Source organism: Macrobrachium nipponense, chromosome 33 (assembly GCF_015104395.2).
Source record: "Macrobrachium nipponense isolate FS-2020 chromosome 33, ASM1510439v2, whole genome shotgun sequence".
In the NCBI taxonomy this organism is placed as follows: Eukaryota; Metazoa; Arthropoda; class Malacostraca; order Decapoda; family Palaemonidae; genus Macrobrachium; species Macrobrachium nipponense.
In genome coordinates, this window is record NC_087219.1 from 50,094,851 (window position 1) to 50,113,970 (window position 19,120).

Sequence of the window (19,120 nt, forward strand, 5' to 3'; positions counted from 1 at the left end):
GGTCACACACTGTACAGCAAAAGTTAGTGACCACACTTGGAGAACACACCAAGAAACTGAGGCTAGGCTGATTCAGTACGCCAGTTTCCTAACTCCTAATTTTTCCTTCTTCACCCTCCTCTTCCAAATGCCAACTCACACACTGCATCCTCAGTTAGCTAATAAGTGTATGTGCAATGCTCAGCTAGTTTGCCTGGCTAAGCAGAGGTATTTTTCACAACCCCTTCTACACAATTTGGTCTTCACTCCACACATCCATCTACAGATATGAGACTTATTTTCACTCTCAATTTACTTTACTAAGTAATAAGCAAGGTTGCAATAAGAAAGGGGTAGTCAAGGATGTAGTGCAGATAAGCAAAGTGCAAATCATCAAGGGATGGCTGTATACTAAATTTTTTAATACATAGTGGTAATACCACTATGAGCTAGTTAAGAGCTTATAAAACCAACTCACGGGAGGATACAAAACTTTTGTGAAAAAATTACAAAATAAAGAGGAATAAGTATTTACATATTCTCAGACAAGAATACACTCTATACACTTTTCAATATGCATACAGAGATAATTATAAGGAAAGCATGACAAAAATTTGCAAGGATGATGAGCAAGGAAAAAATTTACTATTATACAGTAACTAAGAAATTGTTACTTTACAAATAAATAGAAATAAAACACTGAATGAAATTGTCTACAGTGGCAGTTAAAGAAAACAATTTTGACAATTAAAACCATATCATTATCTAGTCCAAAGAACATGCTAGTTATTAAACATCAAACTTTGCACAGTAACAAAACTAAAATCATCAGTAAGTTAGAAATCAAAGAGAATACTTCAGAATTTCAGAAACTATTTCTGGTACACTTAAATAAATTGCCCATGCTGTTCACAATGAAAATCTTAGTATAGTACTACTATAATTAATTACATCACAAGTGCAAGGAAAAGAGGCTAGAAGGATCTTTTCACCGGGCGACACAGGTCTCTCCCCAGAAATAGATTTTTCCTTCGTCAAAATCCCTGTAATTTCATATCAATTGCAAGGAAAACAAGATTAAATACATGAAAATTGATAAAGACACACTGTTAGTCTCATGTTTGTAAGTCTGGGAATCACTAGACATGTTTACTAGTTGGTACATGAAATATGATTTGATAAAATACCAAGGACTTGTGGAACCATAAGCATGTGTCAACCTAGCTCAGCCATTTGATTCTTTTGTCCTCTACAAATAAAATGACTCGAAGGATTAGCGTGTATTGCAAAGATGGGCCATGTTAAAGCACTGGGTTTGTTTTTAAACCTTTGTTCATAAATACAACTTGCATCTCTAGGGTCTTAACAGATGATGATGATGTATTTTCCTTATAATTACTATTATGACTAGACAGAGATCCATCTTTAAGACAAATTGTGGGTAGTATGTTTTGCTTTGTAATCTATTTGTAGTGTTGAAGCTTAAAAAAAATTAAAAATGATATTGTTATTTTACAATAAAGTTTTGTACATACTTACCTGGCAGATATATACTTAGCTTACGTCTCTGACGTCACGACAGAATTCAAAACTCGCGGCAAATGCGACAGGTAGGTCAGGTGATCTACCCCACCCGCCGCTGGGTGGCAGGTGTATGAACCAATCCCCCTTTCCAGTCATAATTTTTCTTCCACCTGTCTCCTGAGGGGAGGCTGGGAGGGCCATCAATCGTATATATCTGCCAGGTAAGTATGTACAAAAATGACAATTTGTCGAAAATTGCATTTTTCCTAACTATACAAACCTGAGGTCCTTTAACAATAGGAAGTAGCTAGCGGCAGCTGGAACGGTCGTAAGCTTCGAACAAGGGGAGAACGGTAGTTAACTGCTTGTCCGACAGTCGCGCGCCGCGCGACTGGGAGGTAAACAAATCACTTTTGCTTTTGGCCCATGCAAAATACGCAGAGTGAGGGGTGGCATGAGGAGGGACTATATGTAAAGGACCTCAGGTTTGTATAGTTAGGAAAAATGCAATTTTCGACAAATTGTCATTTGTTCCGATACGTAATACAAACCATCGGTCCTTTAACAATAGGAAGACTCACTTCTTGGTGGGAGGAATCTGAGTCTTTTGATGAACAGACTGGTGTTCGTCCATCCTTGGAATGCCTCCCTGGTCGTAAGAGCGAGGGAGGGATCCAAGCCTCTGTCCGATTGATCGGGGTGTGCACCGCAGGATCAATGGTCAGACCTCTGGGCCGAGTACTAAGAGAGAGGCAAGCGTATCTCTTCGTACCAGCAAGCAAGAACTTGTTCCTGTTTGCAAGAAGCAACATAAAGTATGGGTTGTCTCAAGCTGGCATCCACTTCCTCCCCCTTGTTGGAGGAAGTGGTGGATATACGCTCCTATCCCTAGTGAAAGGGATAGGATGGGGCTCTGTTGAGTAGCTCACCTGCATCTTGTCCTTATCCAGCAGGGTGACGACCATGTCCATCTAACCACAGGTAGAGGGGAAGAAAAAAAAAGATGGGAAGAGGAGCCAGTCACACTCTCATTCACTCATCCATTCTTATGGTCACACCAGGACTCGATGCTGTTCAGCCTGCGAGGGTCTGGGTTCGCTACACAACGTGTTGAGCAGCCACCACGGGTCCCAAGGAAAAAGATCCAAGGACCTGTGGGCAATATCCCGAAGGTAGAAGGAAGGGTATGTGGTCTGGTTGACCAGACCCCTGCCTTCAGTACCTGCGCCACGGAGAAGTTCTTGCGGACAAGGCAGCATCTCCTTCGCATCGAAGGCGGTGAAGTCCATTAGGGAGGGGATTGTGAACGACTCGAACCAATCGTCAGGGACCGAAGGGTTCTGAGTCTTCGCTACGAAGTTCGGTACGAAATCGAGCGTCACGGATCCCCATCCCCTGGATGCTTGACTTCGCAGGAGAAGTCATGCAGTTCCTCAGAGGAAAAGAAGGAAATAGTCGCATGACCTATCCTTCTTCTCTACTTCGGTGATGTCCAGTACCCATACTGGTCTGTCCGTTTGCCACGAAGTCTCTCGCATCCTCCTATCCCCATGCAGCGAAGTTCTCGGTAGTGGATAGGACACCGACACTCCATGGTGGGTGTCAATGGTATGGGTACTGTGACAAGCTATTAAAACGAAGTAATGATTGCTCTGTAACAACCGAACTAAGTCAACAGCGTAATTCGTAACTGACTCGGCCGCTCTGACAGCTGCCGACTGACTGCGTTCGGTAGGAGGCAAGTTGTCAAAGCATCCGAGTAAGTCACGTGACCTTCGCCTTTAAAGGGTTATGCCGAGAGACCAAACAAATAATGTATTTGTTTGTCACCGATGCCGGACAGCGAGGTGATGATTCTCTTAAGGCATGTGCCCAACAGGCGAAAGTCAATTGCCTTCTAGAGACCGAGGTCCCTGAAGGTAAAACATCTCATGGTTGTTGAATCTCAGCTAAGGAGAAACAACACTATGTACCGTTGAAGACGAAGGTAGATATTGAATGCAACCTACGTCTTCACAGATGAATCGAGAGAAGGATTCTCAAGATTCATAACCTGTGCTTACAAATGACTGAAAACGCTAACCGCTATTTCATTGCTGTCCGGTGAGAAGTCGTAGTTGCAATGAAAGCGGGGCGTTCTTCAGTAATGAAAACACAGGGGAAAGCCGCCTGAAGAACTGCTTCTCATGGGCTGAACATTTGGAAGTAGAGCTGTCAGGTCGGAGAGTAGGCGATGTCTTCTGACACATCTCGTAATTCGGTTGAACAATGAACAATTGTACACCTACGAATAAGAGATATTTTGAAGACAAACTCAGATGTCTGCAAAATCATTCGCATTATCGCAGTGCGATGCAGCGGGAGACTTGTACAGACTTCTGTTACCGTGCGGTAAACAGAAAGATGAAAGAGTCCAAGAGATATCTCTGTTGAAAATTCTCGCAATGTCGAAGGCGATGGAATCTAGCGTCACAGCAGTAGATGGTCCTTCATTATTGCGAGAATCCCCGTTAATCAGAGACCTAAGTCCATGATTGTTGGGCAGAGATACGGTTCGGTAGTCAATCAAAGCAGGGCAGAGAGAGACATACATGACCGTGCATATCGGAGGCCCAGCTGATACTGAGCTGCTATCAGGCAGTTCAATACGCAGTAGTTGAGCCTGAGCTCTCGCTGACTCGTCATCCTGAGTTGCCAGGTAATCCATTATTCCACGAAGGAATGCGTTCGGCTAGAACTACCGAGCATAAAGATATGCTCGAGCAATTATATTTAGGCGAAACGAATTTCGGTAAATATAAAAGTTGAAATGGTGTTGTCGTGACAAAACCATAAGTATATAAAATTGAAACTGAAAACTCCTGGGAGGTTGCAGGCAACCCCGAGTTGCAGTTCAATTAGAATACTTCTTATAAGTCGCAATCTGTAGATTAACTAGGATATGCGCCTACCCCTCGGACAATTCAACTGCTTAGTAGAATCATGTCGCGAGGTTAATATACGTAGTATATTTGTAGGATTCTGAACAACGATCTCCATCCTAAATTCTTTCCTTCAAGAAAACAAAATAAGGATTGGAGATCGACCACCTTCGATCTCTATCAAAGAGAGTGAAGGAGAAGTCTTCCTCGAAGGAAAGCTTCAATGGTGAACAGAATACTAAGACGATAGTTCAAGCCAAACTGGATATTCCCGTCCGATCTTCTCTAGTCCAGGTTGGTCGCCTACTGTGAGATAGTTTCTTCAGCAGCAGTCTTCTTCCCAATGCTAGAAATTCCAGGGGAATTCGAGCATAGGCGAGGTTCCCGATTATCGTGTATATCGGGGATTCTCGTCTCGCTCACTTTGGACCGTGGTCTCGCGTAAGTGTTTAGAGATCGTAAAACTCGAATACTGAATGCGTTAGAAATTCCGTAGAATTCTAAGCAGTCTGCGAAACCCCCACCGAATTCGTCAAACGATATCGGCTGGTGGTCCTCTCGATTCCCGTAGAAATCGAGAATGGGGCAGGATTCCTCCTCAACGACCGGGGCTTACGTCAGGTAGGACCCGAAGGTCCCCCCGGTAGCGCAGTCCCGAACGTGGGATCCTACAGAGAAATCTCTGTAGGATCCCTCCCCTTTCCCTCGTAACCGTAAGGAGAGAGGGAATGGGGGAGGAATTGGATACTCGTTCGCTTCCCAGTGGAACTAGCAGTTGGAGAAGAGTAGGAACAGCCATCGCCTTGCGGCGATGGCCTCTCAGTCTGGGAAAACGTATCGTCAGGAGAAAACGTTTTCCCGCGGAGGGTTACGAACTCTCACTGTAGGTAAGGGTCTGCCGCCACTGTGAACGTCGTCTGGGTGGGGCTGATCGACACCTGACAGGAGAGAGCCGATACCGTCCTCCGACTCATTCCAGTCCTCGTCGAGGTCGAAACCTCTCAGGAGGACCGAAGGAGTATTCAAATACGGTGTCCGAAGACACGTAGAAACGCCGCTGTCGCAGTAGAGGAGGTGGAAGTAGCTTGATCGACCGGCCAGAACTGAGAGAGCCTTCTTGTCCGGAGACGAGAGACTCTGGTTCGAGACAGAATCGGCAAGTTCCGATCGTGGCAGACCCACCGTCGGTTTGGGTTCCCTCTCGGGCCCCAAAACGACTCGAGCAGAGACGTGGGCTCTGCTGGTGGGAGCGGCAATCCTTCCGCAAGGTCATTATGCTGACGAATCAGCTTAATGACTTCTGCAAATTCCTCTGTATCTCGGAGTAACCGTGTCTTTGCGGAGTAGGACCGTCCGTCCCTCCAACAAGAACAGATCCCGAGATACTCCTCCTTCAGAAGGAGGAACAGCGGCAGACCCCTGACAGTCGCCTCCAGCTACTTGCGCGTATGTCCTGGTCGGTCCTAGAACCGTGCCTGGTCCATATGGCGTCATAGCGGGATCGCGAGCGGCGCACCTCTCGCGATCACTCATAGGTACCTCGCTCCTCCCGGTGTAGCCCGAGGAGGTTGAAGGTACAGGAGAGGCAGACCTGACGCTCCCCCCTAGCTCGCTGGCAGGACCAGCGTGCTTGGAGGGCTGCTGCTGATCATCCACCCGCAGTGGCGATCGAGCAGCAGGCCTAGCCTTGCCGCTCGCCTGGGGCGAGAGGCTCGGTGAGACGTCGACGCTGATCTCTAGCGTTCAGGCGAGCTGTTGCTGGTTAACCGTCTCCAGCCCGGTCCCGATGGGAGCGGCGTCAGGTGACCTGCTAGGCTCGTTGACGCGGTGAGACCGGCGAGCGTCCTCTCGGCGCGTCTAGCCGCTGGTACCAGCCGTGGCTGGTACCGACGACCGCGGGGACCCCTTCCTCGCCTCAACCCGTGGCTGGTCAGCGACCGTCACGTCAACCCGAGCAGCCAGCTGGTCGCTGCGAGAGCGTCCACTGGCCTAGCGAGAGTCGTCTGCACGACACTCGCCAGTCTTCTGCTCCGCGCTTCGGTCTTGGCGGCGAGCGAGCTCGAGTGTCAAGACTTTGGCTGGACGGTCTCTCCCGCGGGAGACCGTCCACTCGGTACTTCTCGCTAACGAGAAGCCGAGGCGGATCCTGGTTTAGCGGCAGAACCGCTAGAACCAGGCGAGGAAGTGCCAGCCGAAGCTGGTACTCCTCTGGTCCCCGTCTTCTTCTCCTTGGTAGAAGAAAAGACGGGCCCTGTTCCCGAGGGAGCAGGAGGACCAGCAGAAGAGCTCCCCGAATCGCCGGAGCGAGACGGGCCCTTAGAAGGTCCCGAAGGAGCCTTCTTAGGGGGGGGGGGGAAAAACCCGGGTTACCAGCTGGTCGCTGCAAGAGCGGCCGCTGGCCTGGCAAGAGTTACCTGAGCGTCTCTCACCAGCCTTCTGCTCCGTGCCGCGGCCCGGCGCCGAGCGAACTCTGGCGCCGAAACTTGGCTGCACGGTCTCCCGAGGGAGAACGTACACTCGGGATCTCTTGCAAACGAGAGACCGAGCCGGAACCTGGCGTAGCGGCATCGCCGCTAGCACCAGGCGAGGAAGTACCAGAGCTAACTGATACTCCTCTGGTCCCCGTCTATCTCTTCCTTACGGAAGGGGAGACGGGCCCCGCTCCCGAAGGAGCAGGAGGACCAGCGAAGACCCCCCGTCCCCTCCCCACCGGGGTGGGACGGGCCCTTAGAAGTTCCCGAAGGAGACTTCTTAGGGGGGGAAGGCAGCCTTCTTCTTCTTCGGCTTATGGGCCTTAGAAGTCGAAGGGGAAGAGGCAGCAGCAGACGATGAAGACGAAGATGACAGCTTCCTCTTCTCCTCTTCCTCGTCAGCTCACGCAGGACAGTCGTCAGGTCCTCCATCCAGGCCGGAGCCGGGGCTATTGCCGAAGCAACACGGCCCGACTGCACCTGTCCGGAAGGACCTGGGACTGGGGAAGACACACCGTGGGCAGGACCAGCATGGACAGGCACAGGAACCAGGAGCGACAGGAACAGCAACCAGCTCAGGAGCGGCAGGAACAGCGGCAGCGGTAGACCAGAAGGGACAGCCAAGCCAACGCGGGAATCACATCAGCGGCAGGTACGGCAGGCCCAGCGATCGCCTCGTAGAATCATCGGCAGCCAGCGGAACCTGGGTCCTGGCGGCCGGTCCAGGGGCGAGCTGCTGGAACAGCGGAAGTCTGGGGCAGGCAACACGAAGAAAACAGGCGGCGGCGGCAACCCCACCTCGGTACGGCTGCGGCCCTAGTAGCGGCAGACAGCGTCATCGACACAGCATGGGGAGTGTAGACCAGGAGGGGGGGAGCAGCATAAGCGTCCGTGGTAGTAGTGGAGACCGCCCCAGACCTCGCTAGACGCTGCAGCAGCCGTGGATGCTAGGCACGCCCTGCCTCCGCGGTGGTCCATACCTGTCCAAGGTCGTCTCCCACAGATGTACACCTGCGGTAATATAGATAGATTAGTAAGAGGGGTTCCCTCACGCACGGGGGAAGACATGCCCCACCCCGAACGCAAGGAAGACCCCAAATACAAAATACAACGAAGAAGCTGAGCGGGGGGCAGGAAGGAAGACGAAGAATCGGATACCAAGGGAGTCGCGGGAGAGCTTTCCGACGACCTCCTGGCAGACCTTCGCTTCCCCTACCCCGCACAGCAGTGAAAAGTAATATGAAAATGAAAACAGAATACTGCCCTTGCGATTCACTTCATAGAACTTAAAGGGGAAAGATCAATTCCGGGTAAGAACGGAAACTTGATCCATAATATTAATGCTATCCATAAAATTATCTGAAAATGAAAAGAATACTGCACTTGCAATTTCATTTTCACATAAAAAAAATCGTAAGGATCAATTCCCGGGTAAGAACGAAAATTGATCCAAATTAAATTCCATGCAAATAAATAAATGAAAATGAAAAGAATATTGCAATTGCGAATCCACTTTCATTGCATTCTATTATACAAAATTAAAAGGCTCGTGCCGAGCGCAATCACACACTCGGTAACGAACGCACAGGGCAAAAATATAATGAAAAGAGTACTTACATTTTTCAATTACACACTTTCGCCCAAAATACATGACTCGGCGCGAGCGCGCCCGCCCTCGGCACCGAGACATAATTCAAGGGTTCAATTCATGAAAAGAGAGGAAATCGCCGCATCTACGGCGATAACTCCATGTTGGTTCATAATTAAGTAATGAAAATGAAAACAGTGTACTTACAGTTTCATTTTAAAGTCAAACAAACCATTAGTAGAAAACACAATATAAACAAAGCATACGACGATGAAGCGGGCAGAGAGCGATGACGAACACGTCCTTCACACCCGCGGCCGAAAGCAAAAGTGATTTGTTTACCTCCCAGTCGCGCGGCGCGCGACTGTCGGACAAGCAGTTAACTACCGTTCTCCCCTTGTTCGAAGCTTACGACCGTTCCAGCTGCCGCTAGCTACTTCCTATTGTTAAAGGACCGATGGTTTGTATTACGTATCGGAACAACTTTATTGTAAAATAACAATATCATTTTTGTACATGAACTTTCCTGTCAGATATATACTTAGCTGATTGACACCCTTGGTGGAGGGAAAAAGACAGAGGTAACAAGGAAAAAGGGGAAACAACATCTGTTGTAGGATACTAACAAACCTTGGTTCTTACCTGATAAGGCTGAAGACTTCATAGTTACTGTCTATTAGTCTGCAAAGCCTGAAGAGCTACAGCGAGGGCGTGACCTACAGCTGTGAAAAAGACTCTTTGGGTCTACCGAAGGGATTTGATATCCACTTACTCAGTAGAATCCAAGTCGGATCATGTCAATGGGGATTCGCCCTCTTAAATGACAGAGCCTGACCACTACCAATGCAGGGAGCTCTAGCACAAAACAGATCACCTAACCATTCTAAATGTTAGCAATACGAATAGAAAGAGATGCCTACCCGCATCCTCTTTCAAACAACCATAAAAACACAACACAAACAATAGGGGAAAAAATTTACAAAGGATATGCTTCAGCTCCCTGCCCCAGCACCGAATCCGCCGATACATACGGGCCTAACGCGAAGCACTTCTCGTAAGTAATCTTGACGTCTCTAAGGTAGTGGTTCGCGAATACTGAATTGCATCTCCAGAATGTTGCTTTCATCAGATTCTGGAGTGACATATTCTTGTTGAAAGCCCCAAGGACGTCGCAATGGCTGGCTCTTACCTCGTGAGCCTTGACTTTCAAAAAGCTTGAAGTGATCCTCACCGCAAGCCAAATGTGCTTCCTTCACGAGGCTTCTAATAAAGAAGGACAAAGCATTTTAGACAATGGTCTACTGGGATCCTTAACAGAGCACCAAAGTCTGTCCTTAATGCCTTAAGAGACTTCTTCCGCTGGAGGTAGTATCTTAAAGTCCTCACAGGGCAAAGAGTTCTTTCTGGCTCTTCCCCTACCAGGGGAGCTAAGCCTGGAACCTCAAAACTCCTTGGCCAAGGATTTGAGGGGTTCTCGTTCTTAGCTAGAAAAGAAGGAAGGAAGGAACAAATCACGGAATCTCCTTTGAAACCTACCCTTCCTTCTAGAGCATGAAGCTCACTAACTCTTTTGGCAGATGCTAAAGCCAAAAGAAACAGAGCCTTCTTCGTAAGATCGTTGAAAAGAAGATGACTGGGGAGGTTCGAACTTCGAGGACCTCAGGAAACGAAGAACCACATCCAGGTTCCAGCTCGGAATTTGAGACGAGGGTTTCTTGCAAGTTTCAAAAGATCTTGGCAGATCATGTAGATCTTTGTTGTTGGAGATATCTAAATTCCTGTGCCTAAACACAGCTGCTAACATGCTCCGATATCCTTTGATGGTTCGAAACTGCAAGACCGCATTTTCCCTGAGAAAAACAGGAAATCTGCGATTTGGGTCACAGAGGTACTGGAAGAGGAAAGCTTCTGGTTTCTGCACCAACGGCGAAAGACGTCCCACTTCGACTGGTAGACACTAAGGGTAGAGGGCCTTCTAGCTGATGCGATAGCCTTCGCTGCCTTAGCTGAAAACCCCTTCGCTCTGACAAGACTTTTGACAGTCGAAAGCCAGTCAGATTGAGAGCGGGGAGGTTTCTGTGATACCTGTCGAAGTGGGGTTGTCTGAGCAGATCTACTCTTTGTGGAAGAGCTCTTGGAAAGTCCACTAGCCATTCCAGTACCTCTGTGAACCAATCTTGGGCCGGCCAGAATGGAGCTACCAGCGTCATCCTTGTCACTTCCGAGGCCGCAAACTTTCTGAGTGTTTGACTCAGAATCTTGAATGGAGGAAAAGCATAGACGTCCAGACCTCTCCAGTCTAGAAGGAAAGCATCGACTGACACTGCTCCTGGGTCCGAGATCGGGGAGCAGTAGAGGTCTATTCTCTTGTTCTTTGCTGTCGCAAAAAGGTCGATATGAGGTCTGCCCCATAACCTCCACAGGTCCTGGCAAACTTCTGAGTGCAGAGTCCACTCCGAGGGGAGCACTTGATTCCTCCTGCTCAGGAGATCGGCTCTGACATTCCTTTCTCCCTGTACGAACCTGGTGAGGAGAACGATCTTCCTTGCCTGAGACCACAACAGCAAGTCCTTCGCTGTTTCGTACAGGGAGAAAGAGTGTGTCCCCCCCTGCTTTCTTATGTAGCCAAGGCTGTGGTGTTGTCCGAGTTGACCTGAACTATAGCATTTCGGACGTGGGGCTCGAAGGCTTCTAAACGCCAACCACACTGCCATTAACTCTTTGTTGTTGATGTGCCAGGACACCTGTTCCCCCTCCCAGGTGCCTGACACTTCTCTTGACCCTAGGGTCGCACCCCAACCCGTCTCCGACGCGTCGGAAAACAATACTTGGTTCGGGTTTGGCATGTACAGAGACAGACCTTCTGCAAATCAGAGAGGATCTGTCCACCACAGAAGGTCCTTCTTGATTCCTTTTGATATCCTGAAGGAGAATTCCAGGTCTAGAGAGAGACACCTCCAGTTCCGGTAAAGGAAGAATTGGAGAGGTCTGAGATGCAACCTTCCTAGAGAAACGAATTGCTCCAGCGAGGAAAAGTGTCCCCAACAGACTCATCCACTCCCTCGCTGTGCATGCATCTTTCTCTAGGAAGGTCGTTAGTTTCTCTTGGCAACGAGCAATCCTCTCTGGTGACGGATATGCCCGAAAATCCGGAGAAACATCCGAATCCCCAGATATATCAGCTCTTGACTGGGATTAATTGTGACTTCTGGAAGTTCACCAGAAGCCCCAACGAACTTGCTAAAGTCAGTGTCTTTTGTAGGTCCTCCAGACATCTTTCTTGTGAGCTTGCTCTGATCAGCCAATCGTCTAGATAGAGAGACAGCTCACTCCCTCCAAATGTAGCCACTGCGCTACATTCTTCATTAAACCCGTGAAAACTTGAGGGGCTGTCGAAAGGCCGAAGCACAAGGCCCTGAATTGGAAGATCTTCCCTCCCATCATGAATCTTAGAAACTTCCGTGAAGAAGGATGGATAGGCACATGGAAGTAAGCGTCCTGAAGATCTAGGACACCATCCAGTCCCCTGGACGAAGAGCGCCAACACTGAAGAAGTTGTCTCCATGGCGAACTTCCTTTTTTCTACGAAGACATTCAGGGCGCTTACATCCAGAACCGGTCTCCATCCTCCTGAGCTCTTGGGAACTAGGAACAGTCTGTTGTAAAAACCCGCAGAATGAGGATCTTTCACTAGTTCTATCGCCTCCTTCTCCAGCATAAGATCTACTGCTAGAGAGAGGGCTTGATTCATGATGGGGTCCTTGTACTTGGCTACCAACTCCCTCGGAGTCGTCGTCAACGGAGGTCTTGATAAGAAGGGAATGAGGTAGCCTTTGCGGACAATCGAGAGTGACCAGTTGTCCGCCCTTTTCTGGGCCCAGACGTCGGCAAACTTCAGAAGTCTGGCACCCACTGATGTCTGGAGGACTTGAATCCCACTTCTTCCCTCTGGATCTAGAGAAGGTCTTCCCTCGTTTAGTGGGTCTAGATCCTCTAGAGGAAGAAGCTCTGGCAGGAGGGACTCCTCGAAAGGGCTCCTGCCTAACTGGAGTCTCTCTCTTGGTTTTAGCTTGGAAAGAAGAGTGAGGCTTCCTGGTAGACTGGGCTAGCATGTCCTGTGTAGCCTTAGCTGAAAGGGCACAGGAAACATCCTGAACGATCTTCTTAGGGAAGAGTTGAGGAGAGAGCTGAGAATACAGGAGAGAGGCTCTCTGAGCATGCGATACTGATTTCGTCAGGAACGAACAGTACACAGATCTCTTCTTGATCACTCCCGCTCCGAAAAGTGAAGCTACTTCACTCGATCCATCCCTCACTGCCTTGTCCATACACGTGAGAACACTGATAAGATCCTCAGGAGAAATGGAATCCGGGGTCTGCGTCTTCTTGGCCAAAACGCCCAAAGACCAGTCTAGGAAGTTAAACACCTCCAGGACTCGGAAAATTCCCTTCACAGGTGGTCAAGCTCATTCATCCCCCATGTCGTCTTAGCAGACATGAGGCAGAGCGTCGAGAGGAATCCACCAGTGAAGAGAAGTCCGAGTCTGCCGAGGATGGAAGAACGAGGCCCAAGGGTTCTCCCGATTCATACCAGAATCCTAGTTTCCCAGTAAGCTTAGAAGGAGGGCAAGGGAAAGAGAACACCGTCTTCCCTTTCTCTTCCTTCGAAAGAAGCCACTCACCAAAACCTCTAAGCGCCTTCTTCATAGAGATTGCAGGCTTCATCCTGACACAGGATGAAACCTTCGAAGTTTTCGAAGTCGAAAATAACGAAAGAGGCGAGGGCGGGGCGACAGGAGAAAGGGCGTCTCCAAATTCCTGAAGCAACAGGTCCGTCAACCGCTTGTATGAAGAAACGGAGGAATCTTTAGGAATTTCTTTCTTCCGAGGGATCCTGTTCTTCTTCCGCCGAAGATCCTTCACGATCCTTACGATGAGGCTGTCTTGTCCTCAGCCGAGAGTCCATCCTTGGAAGAACGTCTGGAAGAACTCTGACTTCTAACCGGGAAGTTATAACTTCCGTTGAGCTTCTGCCTGAAAACTCCTTCTTGTCAGGATGAGGGCGCATTCCTAGGCTCTTGGCGCCTACTAACGCAGGGCGAAAATCTGGCGAAGAGCGCCTATCAGGCGAAGAGCGCCTATTAGGCGAAGAGCGCCTATTAGGCGAAAAGCGTCTATCAGGCTCCTGGCGCCTGTCTAAAGGAGAGCGGCTGCCTGGCGAAGAGCGCCTGCCTCATGCGGGAAGCGATTATCAGGCTCTTGGCGCCTGCTGCGAGGAGAGCGAATCTCTGGCGATGAGCGCCTACCAGGCGAGAAGCGTCTGACAGATTCCCGGCGCCTAACTCGAGGAGAGCGAAAATATCGAGAGCGCCTTGAAGGAGAAGAGCACCTACCAGGCTCTTGGTGCCTGCTAAGCGAAGGGCGGCTGACAGGAGAAGAGCGCCTGTCTACCAAAGGGCGTCTGGTCACAGGAGAGCGAAAGCCTGAAGGAGAGCGGCTACCATGAGAAAAACGCCTACCAGGCTCCTGGCGTCTGCCAGCGGGAGAGATCCTGTCTCGAGACGAGCGCCTGTCAGGAGAGGCTCGTCTACGGGAAGCATGCCCCTTGTCCGACGGAGAAACGATGTCCGCAGGAGAGCGCCTGTCCTTTGAAGAGCGCCTCGTACTACGATCCACTCCTGGAGAGAGGGCGGGCGGTTACTGACGAATAGCGTAAGCCTGGAGAAGAGCGCCTGGACTTCTTTACCGGGAGCGAGACGTCCTTCCTACGACCAGAAGTCACAATCAAGGAGTCAGCCAGAGCCGTAATCTGCGCCTGCAGACTAGCCAACACACGTGTAGGAGACTTAACAAAGTCCTTCACGGGAGACGCAGCTCGATCCTTACTAGGAGAGCGAAACTCCAAAGAAATCCTCGGTTTCTTGACATCAAATCCAGGATCTTCCGAAAAAACTTCAGGGCTGGAGGGGAGAGCGGAAGAAGCCTGCCAGGCTCTCTTCGACGGCCGAGAAGCTTCCGAGGAGCTCCAACCACGTTTGGGCGAAGGAGAAGGCGAAGACGAGAAGCATTGCCGTAAGACTTCTCTCTTGGCGCGATCCAAGGTAGCCTGGGATCGAACATCAGGCGCTACCGAGGGGACGCCTGACCGGTGGGGGTTCTCCCTAACCTTCCTGCGGCTTTCGACTTTCCTCCTCCACTGGGTTCTGGGAGTCTGGAAGAGGTCTAGGCCTAGAAGCATTAGGGAGCCGATCAGACGCACCCTCCACTGCACTGGGATCACTGCACAAATTGCTATCACTCTTACCTTCTAGCACTTTAATTTTGAGCTCCATGCTGCGAATAGTGGCTCTCATAGTGTCCACCTCCGAAGGCGCATCTTCGGGTTCGGTGCAGGAAGCAGGGGCTGAAACTGGTAAAGGCGCTACGTCTACAACAGGGTTATCAACTTCAAACTCGCTAGCGCGAGACCTACTAGAACTCCTAGATGAAGCTTTCCTAACCTTGTCCTTCTCAAGCTTTCTTACATAAGAAGAAAGCGCCTTCCATTCTTCTTCATTCAAATTACCACATTCATTACAAGGGTTAATAAATGAGCAGTCATTCCCCCTACACCTCATGCATACCGTGTGAGGGTCTACCGCAGCTTTCGGTAGCCTCACCTTACAATCGGTAACAGAACAAACTCTGAACATAGTTGATTTCTTAATTTCCAAATCAGACATAATGAAATTCCAAGAATAATCAAAAGAATAATCCAAAACCGGTCCACAAATCGCAAATGCCAAGCCAAGGAGCAGGTACTTCACCAAAAGTCCGATGAAACAATCCAGGGCGAAAACGAGTAATAATTCAAAATCGAGAGGTATCGACAACAGATGTAGTCGACACCGGCGACAGAAAAATTATGACTGGAAAGGGGGATTGGTTCATACACCTGCCACCCAGCGGCGGGTGGGGTAGATCACCTGACCTACCTGTCGCATTTGCCGCGAGTTTTGAATTCTGTCGTGACGTCAGAGACGTAAGCTAAGTATATATCTGGCAGGAAAGTTCATGTACAAAAACAACATTTATATTAATCTGTACATTAAAAGCAAAGCTGAACTCACCAATATAGGCAGTATTGTCAGTTACCATGTATTTGTTATGATTCACTCTTCCAAATGGAATTTCTCTCTGCTCTTCTGTGTATGCTGGCACTACAAATAAGCGCTGCAAGAGAAAAATTTACATTAAAATAAATATTCATTATCTTGATGTTTACTCATCCTCTCTCAGGACCTCCAAGAATCTTTTCATTGGTTTTGAAATCTAATAAGGAGCTGATAAAGTTGATTGGATCTGCTACCTAAACTTTCTGCTTGCGGATTTAATTTACTCATTATAAAGTTATCTCATTTCAACATCCTCCCTTCAATATCCTTCCATATTTCTAGAAGTCCTCATAAGGGTGTTGCTTTCTCACTTACTCTGTTCCTTCTCTTTATAAGTAACAATCTTCAATCAACTTCATCTCATATTTATGCTTTTACCGGTAAATCAGTACTCTCTATGTCTTATTACCTCGTGTTCCAGCCTGCCTCGTGTCATTCCCCACAATTTGATGCTGCTCATTCATCTTCTATCAACTATGATCTTCTTAAGAAGTTTGGATTTGACTTTCATAATTTAATCACTTTTAATGCAACAGACAAGCTGAATATTTTTCTTCTTACTACTCTATTCAGAACTTCCACCGTATTGAAAAAAAAAATGTAAAAATTAGGTACAGTGTTCCAGCACTGATAAGTTCTTTCCTTCATTTTAGACAATGAATTTCATGTTAGTATTACTTCTTTGTACTACCAGGAATATGTTCACTATTCTCATGATGCATTTTCTTATCTTAAGGTGTAGATACCCTGGCATCTGCTATGCTTTATAAGAACAGTAACCATTTTTTCAACTAATGTTGTACCTTAACATGCAATTGGAGTATCCTATGATTATACTGACATGGCCCCAGCATAATGCATCCTCTAACCTTTTAAGTGTGGCTATTTGGGTTATATCTTCTGCTTTGCCCTTAATACAGAACATTTTTTTTTTTCTACAATTACTGTACCTCCACACACAACTTGCCTGCTATTTTAATCTTCTATCCAGCACACCCCTTCAGTCTAGTACTCCTTCATGTCCTAGGTCCTCTAATAATTTTCTGGTAACAAGGTACTCAAACTAACTTAAAGTATCGGGTGTATGTGGAAATGAATTAAATTTTTTCAATAAAAATTGAGTCTCACATATAATACAATTACATACATTATGTAATAAAGACTGGCCCTCCTCACAGCACTTAAAAGCTGCAGCTGGTTCAGACTGCTCAGAAAATTACCTATTACCTCCACTAGCAGCACTTGGGAACCTGGATGCATACTCAAGACAGGTGGAAGTGGAGACACTTCTGGGACACATCTGGAGACAACTGCTACAGCTTATTATCATACATTAATTAGTCTGTAGGGGAAGAAATTAGTTTAGTTAAAAAAAAACTATGGACCAACTGCAATTTGTATAATTGGTGACCCTGTTCTTAACTTCCCTGGGCCTTTCTTCACAGTAAAGGGTGCCTTGCAAACTTTTCTGTCAGTAATATTCTGGCCACTGTTTGGAAGAACTGAAGAGGAAAGTCTCGCCATCTTTCTGGGACTGCAGTAACACAAGCATAGCTAAAATGGTACCCGTGTCATAGTTACATGATATTTTGCCAACTCCTCATGCCTCATGAGGGTTGTTGTAGTTCATTGAAACCACTAGCGATTTTCAACTGCGCTGGTCCTGAGGGCATGTTAGATTTTCATTGGCAGGTGACTTGACTGTTCTTGGAAGCTAGGGATGAAAAGTTTGGGCGCAGGCACATAGTTCTACCAGTTGAGTTGTCAACAGCCATCTGTCTTGTTCCCCCAGGTCTTGCATGTGTAGAGAGTGGAGTTAGGTGCCCACTCTATATGTGCTAGGTTGGTATCTGTATTACTTGTTCCTTGCTTGGATACCTGTTTAAAACCTTTAATGTCACCAAATGTTAAAACACTTTTGGCATCTGTATGTACAATAGTATCTGTGCCTCTTCAAGTAAGGGAAATGTTAGGACACTTTAGGTATCTGTACGCAGATAGTATCCGAGACTCCTCATAAAAGAGAACATCTAAACTTTTCTCCTTGTACTAGCGGTTTAAGCAACAGTACATAATTGAAAATCCAGCATTCATGTCTTTAGTTTTCCAAAATACAAAATTTTTCCTCATTTGTCAAGAGATTTAAAGCAATGTTCTTAATTATTGAAACAAAACTACCATAATCTGTTTGCTAAGCAGTATCAACTGACTGGCATGGTATTCAGCCACAAGTGGCTTATTATTTTTAGTGACCCAACTATGTAGTACTATAATCCAAAATCTTTATGGTATTTATTGTGTATGCTATGCCTACTGACTATATAAAGAGTATTATCTTAATCAAATGTCAGATCTGCATCTGCTACAAGTTGTAAGAGAATCAGTACCAAGAGAGGCTAAATAACAAAAGCAAGGATTGTGACCTACCCCAGGGCACCTCCTATCAAGCAAAGCCTTCATAGATGAATCAGTGGTTTGCATCTCTAAAGCAAAACACACAAACACAAATGTAACAGAGAATCACAAAAAAAAAAAAAATCTAAAACCAGAATGGCAAGGTGTCGTAGGAAGTGTGTAATAAACCAGCTTCTGTGAAAACTAGGGCAGCACACTTCTTGCAAGGAAGACAGTTGTTAAGAGATGACGGGTGCGTCATGCGGCACAAGAGGGGGGAAGAGAGGTCAGACTCTGCCTACTGTCTCCCCCATTGACTATCACCCAGCTGTTACCAACCCTTGCTCTGTTTTTAATTGAATCCAGCTAGTGCTTAAAAGTTTTTCCCCAATGTAAAGGCTTAGGTTTGTAGTTATGAAAAATACAAATTTATACAAAATTTGTCTTATTTAAAAACTGACATTCCAAACAATGGATGTTTTCCACTGTAAAGTTCTTGAGCAGCATGGAGGTAAGTTTTATCTATACCATATAAAATATTTATGAATTGTCAAAATGCATAAATTTAATAAATAGGTACTTTTTTGGCACTCACCGTTTCTATATCCATTCCAGTTGCAGGACATGTTAAGTCCTGTAAAGACTTTAAGTAGTATATCATATCAGGTCTTGTATGATTCCAATGAGAACCCAAGATGCGGACGCGAACACCTCGCTCCAAGGCTGCAGCTCGTAAAGCGTCATCAATGACAGGCCAAAACCTAAAATATAGAATAGTACTTATGTTTGCTTCTCTGTTAATCACTTTTACTAATCACTTTCATCAAAACCTATTCCAACAATAGACAAAATAAATTATCAAATGCCAAAAGTTAGTCAAAACAAGTTAACCTTGACGAAAAAAAAATTCTTATTTTATGTTCAGCAATGACAGATTTCAAGTTGATGAATGCTGTCAAAATGGAAGTTGCTCTTTCCTTCGTCTTAACTTAAGGACAAGCTTTTTAGTTTCAAGAAAATAGGCCTTCCTCTTCAACTTCTAGGCATATGTATACATAATGTGGATGATCAGAATACACTTTGCAGATC

The 19,120-nt window shown here is 47.1% G+C and overlaps 1 protein-coding gene across 5 annotated transcripts in view; it reads right to left on the reverse strand.

The window, feature by feature from the left end:
- The window catches only part of LOC135203166 (5'-3' exonuclease PLD3-like), a 70,291-nt gene that overhangs the window by 10,022 nt on the left and 41,149 nt on the right, over positions 1-19,120 (reverse strand). For all 5 annotated transcript variants that reach the window (XR_010311876.1, XR_010311875.1, XM_064232856.1 and 2 more), the window contains 2 exons: positions 18,627-18,792; positions 15,593-15,695 (listed from right to left, as the gene is read on the reverse strand). Coding sequence is in view for 3 of the 5 variants with exons in the window: in XM_064232856.1 (XP_064088926.1) it covers positions 15,593-15,695; positions 18,627-18,792 (269 nt within the window). In the remaining 2 variants the exon portion in view is untranslated. The remainder of the gene's footprint in view (positions 1-15,592; positions 15,696-18,626; positions 18,793-19,120) is intronic.